Source organism: Argiope bruennichi, chromosome 3, assembly GCF_947563725.1.
Source record: "Argiope bruennichi chromosome 3, qqArgBrue1.1, whole genome shotgun sequence".
Classification (NCBI taxonomy): domain Eukaryota; kingdom Metazoa; phylum Arthropoda; class Arachnida; order Araneae; family Araneidae; genus Argiope; species Argiope bruennichi.
In genome coordinates this window covers 123,976,003-123,995,987 of record NC_079153.1, presented here as the reverse complement: position 1 = coordinate 123,995,987, position 19,985 = coordinate 123,976,003, and the positions used below count along the sequence as shown (strand labels likewise).

The 19,985-nt window shown below is 28.2% G+C and overlaps 1 protein-coding gene across 3 annotated transcripts in view; it reads right to left on the bottom strand.

Annotated features, from left to right (window-relative positions):
• The window catches only part of LOC129964000 (sterol O-acyltransferase 1-like), a 49,256-nt gene that overhangs the window by 13,337 nt on the left and 15,934 nt on the right, over positions 1-19,985 (bottom strand). For all 3 annotated transcript variants that reach the window (XM_056078649.1, XM_056078650.1, XM_056078648.1), the window contains exons 2-5: positions 10,893-10,998; positions 9,516-9,578; positions 7,793-7,900; positions 5,343-5,490 (exon numbers count right to left, since the gene is read on the bottom strand). In XM_056078649.1, coding sequence (XP_055934624.1) covers positions 5,343-5,490; positions 7,793-7,900; positions 9,516-9,578; positions 10,893-10,975 — 402 coding nt within the window. In that variant the 5' untranslated portion in view covers positions 10,976-10,998. The remainder of the gene's footprint in view (positions 1-5,342; positions 5,491-7,792; positions 7,901-9,515; positions 9,579-10,892; positions 10,999-19,985) is intronic.

Genomic DNA, 19,985 nt, shown 5'->3' with positions numbered 1-19,985 from the left:
AATTAAAAACGAAGATGTACAAAATTTTGATCAAAATGATTAATTGCGTATTTAACGTCTTTTTATCACCTCCTTATACTTTACAGCTTATGAGTTGGCCTCCGGAGTTTTAATAAAGAATTGCAGACTACAAACAGTAAACAATGTAAAAGCCCCCCCCCCTTCAAAAATATTTTTACTTTCTCGAATACAAAGCATATAAAGGAAAAGTACTATAATCATAAAAAAAAAATTCAATTCGAAAATTTGATGAATATCTAAGATTCAGACATCTCTGAACCAGAATAACAAATTCTTGGAATTAGGTCTGTCTGTGAACACGATAATTGAAGCTAGATGGCTAGACTTTGAGCTAGATGGATGAAATTCGGCATGAGGCCTTTACACCAAATTCTTAGATTGCTGCCAAATTTTGAAGGAAATACATTCAAACGAAGTCTCAAAATTATCTGGATTTAAATGGAATATCAGTGGGAGTAAAAATCAGCTCAAACTATATCTTGATTTCTTTCTCCGAATCCCCTCTGTTATGTTAGCCCCTTTCCCTTGCTGTAGATCTTGGGTAAGATCGCGAATGTCTTGCATTGTATTGGCGAACAATAGACACAAAACATTGATCTTCGGCGTGAATTCAGCATTTTTACTGAATCTATCATGTGATTCCAGGCAACTGTTTTGGTGATTAATCCCTAGGATTTAACAATAGGTACCTAAAAATCGAATTTTTGTTTGAAACGCTTTGCGTCCAACCGATTGAAACTACAATTTGACAAAGAACTACAATTGTAATCACATAACAAATTTCATATATTTAAGGCATTGCGCTTTTGAGTTATCGCGTTTTATTGGTAGTGAAAGTACAGATGGACAGAATGTCAACATCCGTTTCCAAATTTGAAAGATATTCACACATTAGATTGTAGTAAATAGCTTATAAGCCAGTTAACAGCTACGCTACCCGAGCAATTGCTTTTGTATCATGGTCATGTAACTGGTCACCAATGTAGTGAATTGGAATGCGCGAGGATAGAACCTGGGACCTTGTGGTTCACAGTCCAGTAATATGACCACGATACAAAAGCAATTGTTCGGGTAGCATAGTTGTTAGATGACTTATAAGCTTTCACCACAGAACCCATTTGACGTATCAAATTTTCTCCAAATAGCTTTGTTCGTTTTGTAGTTATCGTGTTATCGTATATTCGGACAGCGAACAAAGATATGTTCTTTGAATAGATTTCACTCAGCATATGATAGAAACCTACAAATTTGGTGTAATGATACTAATACTAAATTTCATCAATCTAGTTCAAAACACTTTTATTTCTGTCACGGACAGACTGACATAATGCCAGAAATGTGTTTTTCAGATTTAGGGTTAATCAGAACGTGAAAATTTGTCAAGATTTTGAGTTAGAATTTTTTGACGATGTCAATACTTTCTCAATACATTGCATAAGAAAACGTAAAAAATGTCATGAGCATCTCGATATCTCAAAATTTTGGCATTTTTTTTTCCTTTTCAGTTATAAAATTCTGTTCACATTTACAATTCAAATAAACAAACGATTTCTTTAAAATTATCCAGATGTTGCCTAATTCTTTTTCTAAAATCATGTCAGAGTTTAGCCAATGGAGATATTAGATTTAAGAGAATCAACAAACTTATCTTTTACGATATCAATACTATAAAAGAAGTACAAAAGTCCAATTGATCAAGATTGCTTGCATGTTCGAATTGAACTCTAATCCTTTTTTTTTTATCGTCTTATCAATTTAGAGAGCGGTACTTAAGTGTAATCTCGGTAGAGATTTGCTGAAGAAGCAGATTCGCTATCTATCAGATAAAACAACAACATATGACATTCTGTCCATTACCAGTGCAATTAATTAGCACAAATGAAATCAACTTCACTAAAAAAGATTTTTTAACATGAAAAAAATATATACTTTGCCTATTGATAACTATTATTCAAGCTTCGATTCAAGAATTTTTTTTTTTTTTTTTGCTTTATTCATAATTTCAATGTTTTAATCAATATTGAAATGGAACCAAACCATATTTCTTTAGCTTACTGTCACAAGGAAGAATTTCATAATTAAATATTTCATAATTTAGGACCATGGTCTGATGATGAAGACGACAGTTCAGCCGGAGTTTTCCCTCTAAAGTTCCACTATATATCAGAAGAAAGATTTTAACCTTCGGCGTCAGATTTAACTTTCATCTTATCAAAATACATGAGAGATCTTTGGTGAAATCATGTTTCGAACCTGAAACCTTTCGAAATTAAACATCAGGTCCCCGTGACGCGTAAGACGTTCGTGTCTGGAAGTACAAGAAATTGGTATGATATCCTCACAATATCGTCCGACATTCAGTATATCGAAGGATATTGTGGTGATATCGGAAAATATTTTATGCAAACAAGGCTATGCCACAATCAATGGTTGCTCGTCCATTAGGTTGTAAAGCTGCAGTACCCACTAAAATGATTTTTTAAAGTTACATTTTTTTTTCTTATCTAATTTACTGATATCTCAAATCTGAGAATTCGATGCTTACTTTATCGCTTTGAGAATCTGATGATCAATGAAAAACGGAACGAACAACAAAAACGTGAAGAAAAAAAAAATCCACGAGTAATAAAGTTGTTCTGCAGTCCATGAAAGTCCACTGCGCACACGATTGGCAGAGTTAAAGATTATAAGTAGGGATTGCAATACCGGTATACCGGGATACCGAATACCGGTATTTTGAGCCATTTTACAATTTCGTAATACCGGTATTCACAAGTTTAAATACCGGTTTTTCGGTATTTACTAGAAATTTTTTAAATTGTCTCTACTATGTGTTCAGGGATCGCAAACATAGCAAAATAGTATACGTTTTTGCTTTTATGTCTCCCAAACTGGCGAAATTAATTAGCTAATTAATGGCTTAATTAATTGCTTAAATCTTATTTAGCGAAACATGGATTATCCCTGAAAGAAGATATTGTATCTATAACGACTAATTGAGCAACAGTTATGAAAAAATCTGGTAAGTTGATTGGTGCAAATCAGCAATTGTGCTATGCTCATGGATTTCAATTAGGGGTAATAGATGTATTATACCAAAGAAATAAAGAACAGAAGATTCCAAATATTGTGGATATAGAAACTTCGGATTCCGACATTGAAGAGAGTAAGAGTGAGAGTGATATTGACAATGAAGATAATGACAATGTAATTGTGGAAGAAGATATTGCTAATGAGGATGAAATATTAACCCATAAAGAATTGCTTCCTATAATTTATAAAGTTCGAAAAATTGTTAAGATATTTAAGCTTTCCCCTACAAAAAACTCCATATTAAAAAATATATACTGACTGAAAATAAAACAGAATATATGTTAATAATATATTCTAAGACACGTTGGAACAGTTCACTCCTAATGATGGAACGGTTTTTGAAATTTAGAAATCCAATCCAAAAAGCAATAATCGACTTAAACTTGCAAATTAATTTTTTCAGACAGTGAATTCGTCTTAATATCCAGAACTATATCAGCTCTACTTCCAATAAAACTGACTATAGAGGCATTATGTGGGAGAGATTTTAATTTATTAACAGCTAATGCAACAATAAATTTCATGTTGCAATCATGAAAAAACAGCACAAATCACTATCTGAAGAACGTAGACGTAGATGCCGAAAGAGTGGTTTCGACAGCCGGTAATTTTTACACAAAATTACTTTTCAGCTTTAATGACAGTACAACTGATGCATTATGTTTTTTAAGATCACATTTCAAAAATTTGTAATAGTATCACAGACTGAATACTGATATTTACACTTTTTTTGTGATTTAAATAAATAAGTTGTTCCTTTACTTTTTTGTGATTCTTTATATACTGTTATAATTTATAAGTTCCATGCTATTTTTTGTGATATTACACTCTCTTATAAAACTGGCAAATAAAACAAAGAAACACCTTGTTTTCTTTCTTTTTCTAAAATTTCTAATACCGGTATTAAAACCGGTATCCCGGTATTAAGATCTAAAAAATACCGAATACCGGTATTGAAATTTTGGTCCGGTATTGCAATCCCTAATTATAAGTAACCATTTCTCCGTTTCAATTTAGATTTTTTAAAGCTGCAATTCCATCAGATCCGCCTTGAAGCACGGCCAGCAGATCTTTTATTTTTTTCTTTTCCCAGCCCATCCAAAATTTCCCTTTACTTAAGTATTTTTACTTTATTTATTTATTGCTCTTTCTTGTTGGAATGCTTTATGAATTTTGGTTTTCGCTTTTCATTTTCTCGACAGACAGATATTTGGTTTACTGAATATATATTTTTCTTCGTTAGAGGTTGCTCTTCGAAAAAAAAAGAAGCATCGATAAGTTTCTAAATTTTTATTAAAACATTTATGAAGCGGGATCAATTGTTATTAAATATTACATATGAGAAACGATAAACATTCCAAATCTTAAAAAAAATTGTTTTTATAGTTTTTACTCAGCGAAAAATTGAATGAAAAAATAATGCAGGTTGCTGTATATCAAATTTGAAAGTTGCACAAATTTCTCCAAGTGGAAAAACTTAGTACCAGCAAAACATTTCACAGCCAGATTTATTCTAAACATTGTTTATTATATGGCTATAAGGAGGGGAAAAAAAAACATAATTTTGTGTCTTATTTTTACTTTATGGTGGAGATGATGCATGACTGTTGATTGTATGAATGATTTACTTCCAGAAAAAGCACGAAAATACAAATAAACGTTTAAGAAATGTAATAGATATAGCAATGCCTAGTAACAAATTTCATATCTGGTTTTGAATTTTTAAAATGTTGGCTTTTTTGAGGTAATATAACATTTTTTAATGTAATTTCTTAATAAATATTTCTGCAGCATTGCTAGTTTTTGTGATAATGAGCTACTATTAGTCAAACTTTGTCCATTTGGAATATAAAATTCGAAAGAATCCATTCTGAATTTCTACAGTATTTTTTGGTAAAAGTTTCGGAGCTATTGTGCCCTTTTGATAGTCCTTACAAATAATAAAAGCTAACCTGGAGTCCGAGCTAATCCGAGTACAAAAAGATCCAAAAGTGAAAATAAATGAAATGTAATTTTAAATAATATGTAATGTTAATAATTAGAATTTGCTTATAAGCGACTGAGCAATTTAATATTTGAATACAACTATTTATATTACATATATATTATATACTTTCTAATAATAAAATAATATTTCTTTAAAGTTCTATTTCTTTGTATTAAAATTACTAGGTTAAATACATAAAAATTATGTTTAAGCTTTTTATATACTCCAGACATCACCTTGCCTTTGTATGAATTTTATTTCGTACTCGGACCCAAATTTTAAATCCAAAGAAGACGAGGAATGCAAGGATATTGAAGGATATCCAAGTTTTTGCTAGCAGTGTCACATTTGAAGCTCCCCAACGAATCATCTCGATATCTTCCCAGAACCTAGAAATGGATAGCTTTCACATATTTATTCTTAATATCACTCATCAATGTTAGAAAATTTCACATTAAAATTATAATTATACAAAAAAAACTTATGGAAATTTAAAACTTTCGAAAAATTCTGACTATGTGTGACAGAGTTGATGGCCCGTAATTCAGTTATATTAAGTTATTATTAATTTTCTGCTATATAATTAGACGATCGATGCTATTTCGGGTAACTGTATGATAAAGATACTTTGACTGATGATTGTATCAAAAGATAGTTGAGATATTTGCGTACCCCATCTACACTATCTACCAGTCTGTGATAAAAGAGATAAACACAATTAATTCATATTCAGTAGTTGGTAAAGCCACCACCTAATAACAGCCTCAACCCTCCGGGAGATGCTTTCCACAAATGTTTGGATAATGGACAGTAGTATTTTCTATCACTAGGCTTGGAGAAGACATGTAAGTTCCTTTACCAATTTTGGACGGTTGTGGCACAACTTAATGCGGCGATCCAACTCGTCCCAGAGGTTTTCTATCGAATTCAAATCTGGATTCTGGGCAGGGTAGTCCAATCGGTTCACCCCAATGTCATCATACCAATCTATGGTGAACCTCGCAGCATGACAAGTGGCGTTGTTATCCTGTAAATAACAATGATCCGTAAAATTGTCCGAGCGTAGGAAGCACATTGTTGTCTAGAATCATGGGGTAGGAGTCGGCTATTTGAGCTTACCATTAATTGGAATCAAGTCCATACCACGAGAAATAACCCCAGACCATAATTCCACCACCACCAAACTTTACTGCAGGCACAATGTATTCTGACAAAAGGCGTTTTCCATGCATACGCCAAATTCAGACTCTACTATCCGACTGGTAGAAATTGAACCTCGATTCATCAATCCAGAGAACTTGTTTCCACTCATCTATGGTCCAATTTCGACGTGCCTTACACCATCTCATCGAGCAACGTGAATGGATTTTGTAATCGAAACTTATGGGTTGATCGTGGAAACCAAGCAAATGTGCTTCTTTGCGGATAGTATTTATTGAAAGAACAGTCTCGGAGGCTTATTTAAATTCCTGGAGCACGTGGGCCATCGGTTTAGTGCGGACTATCCGAATTTCTTTGGACAACATTCGTCGGTCTCTATCTCTTAGTGTCGTGGGTCCGCCGGGTCGAAGCACATTCCGACTCATCTTTCACTTCTTAATCAAAAGGGCTACTGTCGATTTTGGAATGTTTAACTCACTAGTCCCCTAAGGATCGGCCATTTCTATGATACTGAGGCGAATTGGTATGAGCGAGGATAGAACCTGGGACCTTGTGGTTCGCAGCCGAGTAACATGACCACAATACAAAAGCAATTACTCGTGTAGCGTAGCTGTTAACGGGCTTATAAGCTTTGACCACAATACCTAACATTTATGCCTTTCTCGAAGTCAGACAGATTTGAATTTCGTAGCATCTTGCTTGCGACTAACGCCAGTGTTGTTTCCTACAGGATATTTAAATACGTAAAGAGTGACTTAGATTAGGATCACAGCTATCCTCATTTGCATGGGTGTCCAAATACTTATTGGCAGATAGTATAATTTTTATATTTATATATTTTATAAATGAATGGACTTTAATGTATAAATTGAAAAAAAAAAGAATAATTCGTTGGTTTATGTTCGAACAAATTAATTAAAATCAATTTACATTAATTTAGAACCTATCCCACTTTTTTTAAAAACTAAAGTATCTTTTATTAGCCTATTTATTATCAAAGAAATATTTTCGAAAACAAAGAGTTTTTTTTTAATTTCTTTATTTTTTAGTTCCAATTATTTTGAATAAGAAAATTAATTTTAAGCATACTCATTGTAAATTAAAATATTTAAAATTTTAAAACACAATTTGGCATTAAATTAAGAATAAAAATATTTGCGTTTTTTTAAATTGATTGATTAGTTATATTAGCATTCAGTTTTGAAGCACATTTACGTTATATAGGGATGAACTTCACAGACTCTGTGCATACGTTCGATTTCAACTGAACAAGTCATTAGCGGGAAGATGACAGAAAAAAGATTAACAAAATTAAATACATTGATACGCTTCGGTATTGCAGACCTAATTGTGGCTTTGCATATTACATGAAAAAGCTTATTATATATACTTAGAGATAAGAATTTAACTGTTTCTAAACATCTATAGACAATCAGAATGAAATATCTTAGTTGAATTAAATGAAAATGAAATGAAAACGATATGTGTATGAACATAATAAAAGAAGCGAACTTTCCAAACATAACTCACTTATTTGGAGTCGCCAAATAATAAATCACAGAATTGAGGAAAAGTAGCACCACAATGGCAACACTGATATTATACACTGTCTGCAAATGATTCACCTCCATTAGATCTCTAGAAATAAGATATAAAAATTAATAAAAGTGTCTAACAAAATGAAAATTTTTTAGCATTTAGCATTCGAGGCATTTGTAATGTAATACTGTTTTGTCACATTTCATAAAAATAAATTAACTCCGGTCAGATGAAAGTTATTAATCAATAAATCAGATACTATTATCAAATTATCTTAAGAATAACTATTTAAAATAATGATAAAATCACATAATCTTTATATAAATTAATTAAACAAATAATATGTGTGCCATTAAGGTAAATTATTAAGATATATTTGCTTCATATTTCTTTTATAGTATTCTTCAATATTGTGAAGTTCATTTTTGTGGTCAGGTAAGCTTAATAGGAAAAATATATTTGCAGTTGATATTAGCAACTCAAATCTAAAAAGATGAGATATTGGATGGAATAATAATGTAATTTGGATATAATAAATTTGTATAAAAAATGGATGTAATAATATGATTCAAGAGCTTTTATTTATGGTATAGCGATGGTGATGTTATCTAATAAAGGCATAATTTTATGTAAATATTAGAGCAATTCTTATTATATGCATTAAGAAAATGAAATTTTAAGGAAATTAATTTTCCATGACGCTAATTTGTTCACAATTTTAGGTGTTCTTGTCATAATATGTTCAGAAATGTCTCCGTTTGATGCTATTTTAATCCATATCTATGAATAATAAAGTTATATCTGAATTTTCAACTGCTGATTTTCTGAAATAACTAATTCCTTTTTAGTGGCTTTATTTGAATCATTCAGTGTCACTTGACACTTGATATAACTGTTAATGTAATATGATGATTTGTTTTGCTTACATTTATGTAACCAAATTAAACAAAAAATATAAAAATGGCATTATTTGAGCTCCAAAGAAAATCAGATGAATTTGACTTGTAGTTTTCTTTAAATAAATTATTTACAATAAATTTCGGATTCTTTACTTCATTACAATATTCTGTCATATCAGTTTACGTTTAGGGGACTTGATTACAATGTGACCTATTATTCTACAACAAAAGAAAATAAAATTTGATTCATCGTGTAAATGATTTTTTTCAATCCATTTTCTGATTATATGTTTTTACATTTTAATTAATTATAAAACGACATTAACAAGTTTGAAGGTAGTAAAAAAATGAGGTTATTTCACAAGCAAAAGAAAATTATATGCATTTGCTTTGGATATAAATATGTAAAATGGATGTAAAATTCTTTGCATTGAAAAAAATGGATGTAAAATGGTTATAGAATTGTTTCCAGTATAAATAAAATTTGAATGTGATATCAAGCGGCTATATTTAAATCTTCTGAATGTGTCAACCGCAGGTTGTTTATAATGTTTATATATTACTACAAAGCAATGCAGTACATTTTTCAAAATATTAATTTCAAGTGATATATTATATGAAGATTTTCCTTTAGTGTAAATTGGACATAATACTGTTTGTATTTTTTTAATAAACCAAAACTTTAACAGATATGCTAATGTATCTAAAATTAAAATAATAAAATTTTCTCCTCAGAATTTATATGATAACAAAATATACAGATCTTTATCTTCTTTTTATGAGAAATAATAATAATGAATAAAATATTGCTTTACGTTAGGACGGAATTCCGATGCCTGAACACTTTCTTCGGTAATGATGCCTTCTTTGAAACATTTCTGAAATTGTAATTCAAAATAAGAAAAATAAAGAAAATAGAAATAAAAAAAAGTATGGCATACAACAATCATATATTTAAAAATGAATAATGTCCAAAACGATTATAATTTGTTTTTATTTTAAATAATTACATTAATTCAATGTATATCATCATATTAAAAAAAGTTTTATAAAATTCCTATAATTATCTTTGCGATTAAATTATTTTCCTTTAGAACACTGTTTTTCCGATGTTTTCATTTTAGTCTGTGTATTTATCTTGTTAGTTCACATACATAGATTGAAATAATAAACCTTTCAAAGGGAATTTCTTATAATTGAAGTAAACGTTACACACAAATAATCAATTAAAAATGTCAGAACTTCATTACATTTAAAAAATAACATGCATTTAAAGCAAATAAATTTGTTACAATTTTGATTTGTCATAAGGTAATACCAAGCTAAAATAACTCGAGCTCACTTTTTGCTACAGAGATGTTTTCATTTCTTATAATTTCTGTAATGATAATATTATTCTATATGCATATTTATTCTATTTAATTTTATTAAGAAACGTGGCTCATTCTGTAATTCATAGGAATACAGAATTTCCAATTTCTATGATGGGCAAATGAAAATAAATTTCATATTTTTAATAAATTTATTTTTTATTGAAAAGTAGAATGAAAGTCAGCCTGATTATTATTTCTATGACTGAAAAGTCTCTAAAAGTATTAAAGCGACGTTTGTCAGTGACGATTTATGAAATTCACAAGTACAACAATTAAATCTTAAAATTCTTGAAACTGAGTAGAATTCTTTCGTTAATGGTTAATAAGTATAAATTATGTGTGGATTAAAAATATGCGTTATTCCTATTTTATTGATTATTGAACAATTCATTGACTCATTTGTTTTTAAAGAAAAGAAATCGTGTACTTGTGTTTAACAAAACACCTCTTCCATTGACTGATTTTATCTAATTTAAATGGTTGAATCATAATTAACTCAGCTGAATCATTGGGGGTTTTGAGTTATTTTGTACTTACTCTATGACAGACAGAGAGAGAGAGAATGCATAATTCCATAAATATTATTTTCATGGAATTCTTTCATATAGATATTTACTAAAATGTAGAAATATAAGTTTTTTTTAATATTACAACACTTTCTCTAAATACATATCTTATTATAAAAATATTTCTTTGAAAATTAAACTGCTAATAACAGATAATGAAATAAGTCGTGAATTAAATACAAATATGAAATTATCCAATTCAAATTTTTAGATTAAGGAAATGATAAAAATATGTGTATTAGCCTTAACTTACTCTTTTTCCTGTGCGACATCTGCGCTACCATTCATTGTTTTTGACGGTTTATTGATATCATTTACTGATTCATTTGGAGCCATTTTTATTTCCTAATTCACAGTACCTGAAAAAGCGATAATATAAAGTTACGTGCACACATCCGAATTCAATGAAAATCAATTTTTTTAACCAATAAGACCATGGTATTTAACGGCATTCACAGAAAATTTTAGAATTTCAAGTTGATTTTAATTCTTTTTTTTTTTCTGCTTTAATGGAATAAACAACGAAAAATGTTCTTATTACCACTTTTTGGTATATATAAAAAAAGAGTTTTTGCTGTTTTTAATAAAATGTTTTGATATAAAATAATTATTATAGGATATGTTATTTCAACTCTAAAGAGCTATGTTAAGAGTTAAGAATTTTATTCGTTAAAATTAAAAAGTAAACCTGAAATCGCAGATATGATTACCCTATAATCTTGTCAAATGTAGCAAATTATGAAGAAGAATATTTTATTGTTGCTGTTAAAGTTAAGTACTTTAAGGAAATTTTTCTATTTTGTAAAATATTTACTGTGGTATATAAGACAAATTATTTTAAATCAACAATTAATTATTTAAGAATTAACAAGAAATATTCCATAATAAATAATGCATTTATGACATTCATTTAAATATTCTTTGAAATAAATCAAAATATCACTTTATTTATATTCAACAATAATTAATGTTCTAATTGAAATGAATTGTCTTTTTTCTAGAATTATAATGAAAGAAATACGAAATATATTAATATTATAAGGATATAATTTTATAGAGCCAATTTGTGTAATTTACGATCCCAGAACAGAAATGAATGCACACATCACGTAATATGGAGTAGATGCACAATGCTATCTACATGCATGACACTAAGAAATTCAAAAATTAAATCCACCGAACGAAATTTATATGTATCACTTCAGGAAGAATTCATTCCACTCAATTTTATTTTTTTTCATTTTTCTTATCCTAGTTTAAATTGTTTTCAGTGTTTATTACTCTACGTTGTTCTTTACTTTCCACATATAAAGTTCTTAAATAAAGTAAATCCAAACGCTTCTGTGTTAAAAATGGACTCTACAAACAAACAAACAAAAATGATAAAATTTTGAATTTACTGTGAATTTGCTTCTGATTAATCGAAGATTTTGTAGAAAGATGATAAATAATTCCTATAATTTCAACAATTTTGACAATTATTTTCGTTATATATATATATATATATATTAATTATAAGTAATTGTGAGTAAAAGTATGATTTATATGTTCTGCATAAATTTTATTCCCCTTTATATATTTTTTTTAAATGTATTGTTACAAACCTGTAATTTTGCTTCCCGGCATGAATGGTGTCATCGTGGGAAAAACCGTTGTACGATCTATCCTGTGCGTGCTGAGCGGGTGTCGCGTCAATGACCTCAGAGCTTGGCGATAAACTTGGTGACCATTTGGCGACTTGGCGACGCTTGTAACAGTATTATTGTTAATGCTTTATTTATTTTTCATTAAACTGCAGTTGAAACACTAATTTTAATGACGTTGATTTCAGTGTCTTCGTATTTTTTTATTGCGTTTATAACGACTGTGCTACTAGAGTCAAGTTACGAATCCATTGACTTGAACTCTAGCTTCCACGGATTCATTTACCGATACTTTTAAACAGTTACTTCAAGCGAGCTTCTTGTGTAATCGAACTGCGAGCTTCTTGTGTAATCGAACTTATGTAATAATACAGATCACTGCAGAATGTTACAGTTTGGTACAGACTACTGTAGACTGCTATTTTATTTTGACAAGCAGTGATGTGAGGTTTTAATTACGATGTTAAATATACTCTTAGGTAATTAGCCTAGCTCATCCTTAAAGTAGTTTATCTAAAGTGTTGATTGATTAACGAAGGTATCTTTAAAAGTTTATACTTCAGATGCAGAAAGAAAATATATAATCAAAGAGCATGTATAGAAATTCAGTCGTCTTTTCAGAAATTTTAATATATTCTGAAATACTTATGAAATTCCTTATTATCAGTATGAGGAGATTATTTTTTAAGCATATAAAATTTGAAAGAATTTAAATGTAGTTACAATTAGTGTGGAAAGCTTGTTGATTTTTTGATTCTTTGATTCGAAAACCATAACGCATCAAAATTTTAATGAACTACATATTTTTATATTACACCAGAATACACTAATTCTTAATTTTTAAAGTATTTTTTTTCTGTAGATGAAGTGTGTCTTTATAAACTGAATCTATTCCCGTAACATTTTGAACAAATAAATATGAAAGTTCAAAGATCATTAAAAGTTTTATATTTACAAAGAAAAAGGGTGAAAAGATAAGGGAAAACGTTTATCTAATGTATATAAAAATGAATTTTTGTTTGTTCGTATTTTATGCGCTACCTGTACCGTTCATCCGATTGCGATAAAACTTTGCCAACTTATTGCTTGTACTTGCGCGAAAGTTATAGGCATAGTACAATTATTATATCTAAAGTAAAAAAATTGAATAAATATTATTTGTACTTCTCCTTTATATATCATTCAATTTCAATGAATGCATTCACTGTTGAGAAGAAAATAAATATCATTCTTTCTATCATTCCTAATTAAACAAGACAGTTATTTCAAATTTCAAACGATATATTTTTACTGTAGCAGCAACACGCCGGGTACCATCTAGTATTTAATAAGAAATAAATTCAACTAAATTGTATCATTAAAATTATCATTTTGAAAGGATGCATATATGGTTTTGTGCGATAAACTTCTAGAAGTTATAAACGAAAAAAGCCAAAATTTTATTTAAATTTTTAGAAAAAAATTCCAAAAGAATTGCTCAAAGTTCACTTTCTTACTCTCTAAAGTCGATTGAATCGTGTTTTATGCTTAGAATTTTCAACTAATCTTCTTTCCATACTTTATATAAAAACAACAACTGCAGATCAGTTTATTCATACTAAATTGATTTTAATTGAAAAAAAATAAAAAAATATTACTTTATTTTAATTCATCAAAGTATCAAATTAGAAGTTTATCAGCATATGTTAAACTTTTCAGAAACTTTATTTTTATTAATTCTACATATTTGATTTCATCTGCAACTTTAGATTTAGAAATTTCACGTTTTGTATCAAATACTTTTTATTCGATAGAAGATTCAATATTTTGAATTACATGCCAACTCAAAATGCATTGTTATTGTTCTTATTAACGACAAAAAATAAAATCTCATGCAAAAAACGCATTTTTCTGAGTTCTTTCTATACATATAACTTATGGTATATTATATCAAAGGAAAACAATTGCTGCATCTAATTTTATTCGGTCTGGTTTTTAGAAAAAATTGTTTTGGAACTGTATTGAGCAATGCATTTAAAAGGTTGTTTTACAATTTGTATAAACCTCATAAGGAAGTAATTAAAAAAAGTAAACTTTCAAAATACATATTTTTTCCTGTTTTTGAAGCACGCTTTTTCAACTGTCTCGCTGCATTAAATATCATAAGATATTTGCATATATTAAAATATAATACTTCACATTTTCAATTTCGCATTAATATTTTAAACTTTTACATTATCCGCGGAAATATTTTGATTGTAACATGAATTTGGTAACATATTAAGTATTCTAAAAATTTTAATTTTTTAAAATAAGAAGAAAATGCATCTATTTAAATTCTACAGTTCGTATTACGCAGCTTAACTTAATTTTCTTAACTAATCCAAACAAGAAAAAAAAATTGTTCGTTGCTTAACAGCATTTATAAGAGTAAAGACTGTGCTTAAAACGGCTAGCTGTTCTTTTAACTGTTGTGGCAAAAATAGTACAATTGCACTCGTCAAGTGAGATCAATTCTTATGCTTCGATAAGCTTGAGTAACCACAAACAAAAAGTAAAATCCAGCAAACAGTGCGTTGATAACATTACTTGTGAAGTGCAGTGACAACCCTTAAATTGTGATCATTTCTTAAACGTATTGCATAAAAACTTACTTTACAGGATTACTGGATTAAAAAAAGATAGATCAGAAATTGGATGAAGTGAATCAGAACTAAGTGATGTAAAAGCATTTTAATTTCATCATTATCTAAAGAAAAAGGCATGCACGCGAAACAGAATTTCATTATTTTGCTTAGAGATTATCTTTGACAGAATCCACAGTCATTCAGAAATACTGCATTTTTAAAGCAGAAATTTTCAACATTTCAATATTTATTATTAAAAATTTTCAAATCAGTTGTAATTGCTTCTCTTACGATTTTTTACGAATGATACCCTTTGCAAATTATTTGAGAAATTCTCCTGATTAAGAACAAAAAATATTTTTATACAAGGTGTTCCCAAAAAGTGGGGCAAATTTTTATTTCCTTAATTACCGCAATTAGACATATGTTTCCAATTGCGAAACTTCATCAAATAAAAAACCCAAATATATAAAAACACTTTGATTTTTGTAGAATTGTTAATAAAAAGTTACAAAAATTAAATTTTTAAATGACTCGCATAGCGGAAATATGTCAGCCAGTAAAAATTTTTTTCTTAAACTCATCAATAAAAACAAAGTTTTATATTTCTGTCAGAAAATTTGCTAAGATATTAAAAGGAAAATTTATTTTCATTGGCCATTTTTTATACTTTAGACTGGTGTTTGAGCGAATCTCTCGTTGTCTTTTTAGAGAAAATATACATATCACAAAGGGTGGAACAATAATGCATTTGCATATTGATGTATTTATTTGTTTTCATTACGTCTTGAAAAATTATCAATTGAAAAGCTTAAAAAAATTTGTTCAAGATGATTATATATAAACTCTTAATAAGTTTGATAAGTCCTTAGACACTTATATAAAGATGAATTCTTCTGATAGTACTTGAATACACGCGATCCAGTTCGTCACTTGTGATATCAAAACAGCCTTCTTGAATTTACCGGCAAAGGTCTGCTGAGTTTATAAAATATATTTTGTACACAGAACATAAGTATTTGCCCGTAGTTTTGTGGTTTTACTCCGATTGAAACCATACATGATAAAATCCAAAGCCTCCTAAACCATGATACAGGCACCACCATGTTGAACCTTTTAAAGGACCATTTTTTTCTAGTCATATTATGTTAAAATATTTTTAGGCTTGAAATTAAAATAAGAAAAGGGATTCATTCAGCTTATTATAAAAATTTAATTTGATTAATTAATTAATTTGGTTAATTAATAATTAAGTGACAAACCAAGACACATCATTTTGTGTGAGATAAAGAACTGAAGCATCTAAGTTTCTGTCTTTCGAAAAAAATTTGTCAGAACTTATGCCAACCTACATAATTTCATACAAAGATTGATAAATTTGGTGGGAAGCATACTTCCCACTGCCTTAGGAAGGGTTAACTGTATAATTCGTAAATTTTTTGGATCCAAAGTGGTAGTAGCTATCCAAAGTTTTCTCCATATAGTGTGACGGCCATCCCTGCCGAAACTATCGAATTTACTTTCATCATTAAGTATAACTTTCTTCAAAATATCATCTTTAATTGAAGAGTCTTTGCTAACTCAAACGATTTTTCTGATTTTGCAAACTGACGAAAGGTTTCTTTTTAGCAAATGGACTTTTATATCCATCTTGGCTAATTTTACTTTGCACAATTTCAATATATACACAAATGAATTTTTTGAGAAGTTTATGCAGCAAGTTTGATTGCTTTTACTTCAGGATCAATAGTGATTTATTTCTAAATGTTCTTTTTTGAGGCCTCACTCATAATATCTTTCCTTCCTCTTCCACTTTTATTTCAATCAATCCATTAATTTTAAATTTTCTAATCATTTTCTGGACACGTGTGGTTTCTAGCAGCAATTTTAGCTATTTCACAAAAAGAATTTTCTTTTTTTTAAATAATCTTAATGCTGATTTATTCACATCAATACTGGTTTCTCTTCGAGGTGCCATTTTCTTTTTAAAGTTTGGCTGTAAGTTCATCTAAGAAATTTTATTACACAAAAATGATGTCGGAAAGATTTAAGATAAGATTATGCGAGATCAAATTAAAATAGCAACCAAATGGGAAATATTTAGCGGCAATTAAACATATTTTTCATAAGTGCATTCTCAATTATTTTACCACAAAAGTTATCTATTAAACTTTTGAAACTGTAATATTTTTAAAGAAGTATTTTTGCATGCATATAAAAAGTAAAATATAAATATTTTAAAGCTTAGGTTAAAAAGTTGTTACATTTTTCCCCCCTTTTATTTGACAAACGGAATATTAATTCGTACAAAAGTGTTTTAAAAACTGTGTTTTTCCGATACACTGATTCCGTATCTGAATCATAAAGGTTCATAACAATATAAGTTCGAATTTTTTGATGACTATAATAGTTTCTTTATATACTACTTCATACACGAGAAACTAAAAGCAGCAAACAAAAATTTGAAAAATTAATAATAATCGTGTTTTTATCACTAGGATTTCAAAACAATTTAAAATTTATTTTAAAATTAATTTCAATTTTGTTAGATTAAAGCATTGGATATTTTATTTCATAAAACATATTAATTTTGAGTTGAAACAAATTGTAGTCATTCAATTTCATTACCTTGGAATAGAAAAATTATTTAGCATTAAAAGCTGCAAGAGACCTTATCCGTTAAAAATTAAATTAAGTATTATATACCTTAGTTGCAGAGTTCAAAAATTAAGTAAATTTCATCATTTTTTTAAGGAATGACAAAAAATCTACCTCTAAAGTGATAATATTAAGATAAAAATGGATAAATTTTTGAAATGTGACTTATGAATTTGATTCCAGTTGTTAAAAGTTGATGACATAATACAATGATAAACGTAACAGCTTATATCTATTTATTTGAAATAATAGATTTCCTCTAATATATCCATAATAGTTTTAAGGATTTAAGAAGTGGGGTGATTTATCAAATAAAATCAGTTACAGAAAGTACAGATTATTATTTGAAAAGAACCATGTAGGACTAATTTTTGTGAAAAGTAAACAAGAATTTACATTTTTTTTAAATCTGAAGTTATAAATTCTACGCTACTTAATGTGCTAATTACAAAGAACTTTAATTCTTACTTTATAAAAATCAATAAAATGAATAAATAAATTTCGGAAGATAAATATTTATTGAAGTTTACAATTACAAAATCAAATCGGTCTTCAAATGAATGAAATATCAATTTTCTAAAACATTTCCTGAAAACAAAATATTCTAATTTGTTTCTTGTTTATACGTGCATCGTAATTGTAGTTTTAACATTATAGGCTAATTACATTAAATTAACCCTTTATTATCAGTTAAAAGCTGGAAAAGATGCAAAATTTAAAGCTTCCTTAATTTTTTAAGGAAATTAAGCTGGATTCAACAACGTATATTTATGACTCATCATTTTTGAAGAAAATTCTTAATTTTGAATTAAAAAAGTTCTATTATAAAACCACAAAGTTGAGAGCAAAAATATCCGTTTCAACTGATTAAATATTTTTTTTCTAACTCTAAATTAGAATATCAGAATTAATATGCCTTTCATTTTTCGAATTCGCTATGTTTTGTCATCATGAATTTATTTAAATGTAGAAATCGCAAGAGATGGACGCAACGTCAATTTTATTTGTATTATTTTTTTCCTGCTTTTAGTTTGATGATTATCTATGAATCTGAAAATTTCCTTACATTTTCATTCTAATCTTATTGCATTATAACAATGTGGGTTACTTTGTGTTTCTCAAAATTTTCCCATACGCCATTGATAAGTTTGTTTATATTAAAGTAGAAATTTCGAACTTGCTTTTTTACGTACATTTACTTTCGAAACTGAATGTTATAAAAATGCTTATCAGATTTCATATTGAAGTAAAAAAAAGTATTTGACATATATTAAAATAAATAGATCAAAAATTTATATTAATAAAGTTATGCATGTTGAAACTTTTAGTTATACTTCGGAAATTTTTCATTTCCTAAAATTATGACAAATGAAAAAATCTTTGTCATTGACTTAATTCCATAAATGAATTGAAACTTCTGCATGTGATATATGTTAAAATAATACTTCTCAGATAAGAATAAGATTGAGATTTCGCAAATAATTGATAAAAGACAGAAGTAGAACATTTACAAGAAGAAGGAGCAATATTTACTTCAAGAAATGCGAATTTCAAAACGAAAATTGATTATTAGATGCGTAACAGATATTTGCACAAACTTAAGAAAAATATAAATTTCATGAAAAATTTATATATTCTGCAATGAAATTTTCAAGTGAGTCCCTTTAAAAATCTGAACTATTGCTTTTATTCAAAATTCGGAATATTTACAAGGAAAAGAAAATTTCGTCGCTATCCTAAAAATATAATATTAAAAATTTATTATTTAACAAAAAGAATTTGAAACTGCAAAAATGGGTTGCAAAAACAAAATTTTGTCGGAAATTGTCACACAACCGATTTTGTCATGAAACTATTTAATCAATAAAGAAAAGAATTTAAAAATATAATTGTAATAGGCATATAAAATATAGAGCGAAATCAGCTCCGATTATGATTTTGCCTTTGATATATGCTAAGAAAATGACAATAATAAAGTGTAATAACAAAATCTGAAGCAGCGCATCTTTGCAACGAATTCTATCATAGATATATCTTTTCTGTCTGAAGATTAGCCATCGAAACTGAGCATTCTGTCAGATTTAACGAAATGTTAAAATGATGCCCTAATTTTACAATAAAGGTATGTTAAAAATAATAGCGTTTATAAAAACTATTAAAAATCAGAATAAAAGCTTATCTGTGTTTAAGAAACAGATGCCAAATGTAGAAGCTAAAGATTAACGACATTATTCAGTTTTAAAAAAAATAACGAAATAATAATAATAATAAAAACGTTTAGTTTCTAGCCCGGTGAGAGTTTTTGATTATAAGATTTCTCAGTTACAATGAAATATATTTGAAAAAAATAATTACTCTATTAAAATATATTAAAACATTTCAAAATTGAATATAAAAAGAAATCAATGTTTAAGAATTTAAATAAAATTACTAATTCCA